At 31.3% G+C, this 1,978-nt stretch overlaps 1 protein-coding gene across 1 annotated transcript; it reads left to right on the forward strand.

Moving 5' to 3' along the window:
- Positions 1-311: 311 nt before the first annotated feature.
- On the forward strand, positions 312-1,469 carry LOC149259836 (uncharacterized). The gene is made up of 2 exons (XM_089377620.1): positions 312-852; positions 1,281-1,469. The coding sequence occupies exons 1-2, from the start codon at positions 320-322 to the stop codon at positions 1,420-1,422; spliced, it is 675 nt and encodes a 224-aa protein (XP_089233746.1). The 5' UTR covers positions 312-319; the 3' UTR covers positions 1,423-1,469.
- Positions 1,470-1,978: the final 509 nt, after the last annotated feature.

A 1,978-nucleotide genomic window follows, 5' to 3' on the forward strand; every position in this document is an offset into this window, starting at 1 on the left:
GGCATATATAAAGAAGAAAAATAAAAAGTTAAAAAGGCAGAACAAAATAGAAAGTAAAATTGATATTAGAATGTTCTGGAGAGAAAAGATAAATAGTAAATTTTTTAGATAATTATATTATTTAAAATTAATAAAAAATATTCATAATTCAAAATAAATTGAGAAAAATTTAATAAAAAAAACAATTTTTCTGATGTCTATTATCGAAATTTTTGCGAATTGAATTTTTTTCATTAGAATTTTTATCGTATCGAATCGAATTCGAACTTGGTAACTCCTTTAACTTGCTTTAATGTCAAACACAGGTAATGTACTTGCCATGAAAATGTTAGGTAGTGAAGATGTGGATGATCTCCTGCTCAAGGCCGTTTCACACAGTGCTCAGGGCAATAGCGGGGTATCTTATGTACAACGATTGCATTCCAAGGGCGGAGTTCCTCCATCTTCAAAATGTAATGTGGTTGGAAAGCAACTTCAAATTCCATACACTGCGCAATATCTATTTTGGTTACAAGATCGATCACTCCCAATGAGAATTCCTGTCGAAATAAGTGTTTCAAAGGATTTTAGTCCTCTTCTCAGATTTTACGCTGAAGGAATCCAGTATTACAGATTTAATGGCTCTTCTTGGATTAATTTCAATGTATCAGCATATTTACACACTTCTCCTGGGCAAGAGGTTGTGGGTAAGCACTATTTCTCTACAAACCCCGATCCAAATGGAGGACAACCCACATGGGAGCTATTCATGCCCTTGAGTCGAGTGACCGTAAAGGTTGTGAGTTCAATTACAGTGGATTCTGACAGTATCGATTGGACTGAATTTGAGGCTACAAGCCATGGTGGAAACAAGTAAGTAATGGGACCTATTTTTTTTTTTTCATGTTTTGATGGTTGCTTTGCCTGTAATTTTTTTCATGTTTTGATGGTTGCTCTGGCTGTTTTTAGCCCTGTGATGATACTATATCATTTGATTTCTGACAAATTTTTGGATGATAATTACATCATAATTCATTTAGCCTTGTGATGATACTATATCATTTGATTTCTGACACATTTTTGGATGATAATTACATCATAATTTATTTGTTTGACCAGTTTGAAACTATTTAGTGGCTAATTTTATTTTATTTTTATAATGAATAGTTTCAAATTTTTCTATAAATAAATTATATATACTTATCACCAAATTTTTTTCTCAAAAATCAAAATATAAATCACAAAAACCTAAATTCAAACCATATTAAATGACACCATATGACCTTTATTTCTCTCTGCAGAAATGGACTACTTCAAAATGTGAAATACGTGCAGCGAATTTCTACTGTGGGAGGACTTCCTCCTCCAATAACGGCTGGATCTGCCGTAGTAGGGGACGAATACACGTCTCCCTTTTCAACAATCTATTGGTTTTATGTATGACCACTCTTCACATCCAATAAGAGGAGCGATAACTTTATTAATGTATTGGGCAGTATATATTGACTTTTGTAATTAGTTAAATGCCACTAATGACATATTTCCACAAATATTGATAGCCTCCATGTTGGATATTCTGATTAAGACTTTTATACATATGGGGTGCATTTAGCCGTGATGTATATCTTTCTATTGAGTCGTTTGCGTGTATCCATTATCAACGGGAAAAGAAAATAAGACGCAAAGCAAAGGTCATATGATCTGAATCCGTTCAGTCTATTCAGACAGATGTTTAGGCTTTCAACTTGTTTCGGTCAATAACATCGATACAGTGGTGAAGAGTTTTTTGGAGTACGGCAATGAAATTAAATATAAAAACACTATTTCAATAGTAATTAGAAAATAAATGTTATTTTATTCTATTAAATTATTTTAAATATATATCATTTAAATAAATAAATGTATATCAAATGTATATCAATTTCGACAAATTTATGTTTAATCACTGGAAGATGGAAAAATATATTGATTTAAATAGGTAAATAAAATAAAACAATTG

This window comes from Pinus tabuliformis, chromosome 6 (genome assembly GCF_031772625.1).
Source record: "Pinus tabuliformis cultivar Carrire ecotype Pingquan chromosome 6, CPIR1, whole genome shotgun sequence".
NCBI lineage: Eukaryota > Viridiplantae > Streptophyta > Pinopsida > Pinales > Pinaceae > Pinus > Pinus tabuliformis.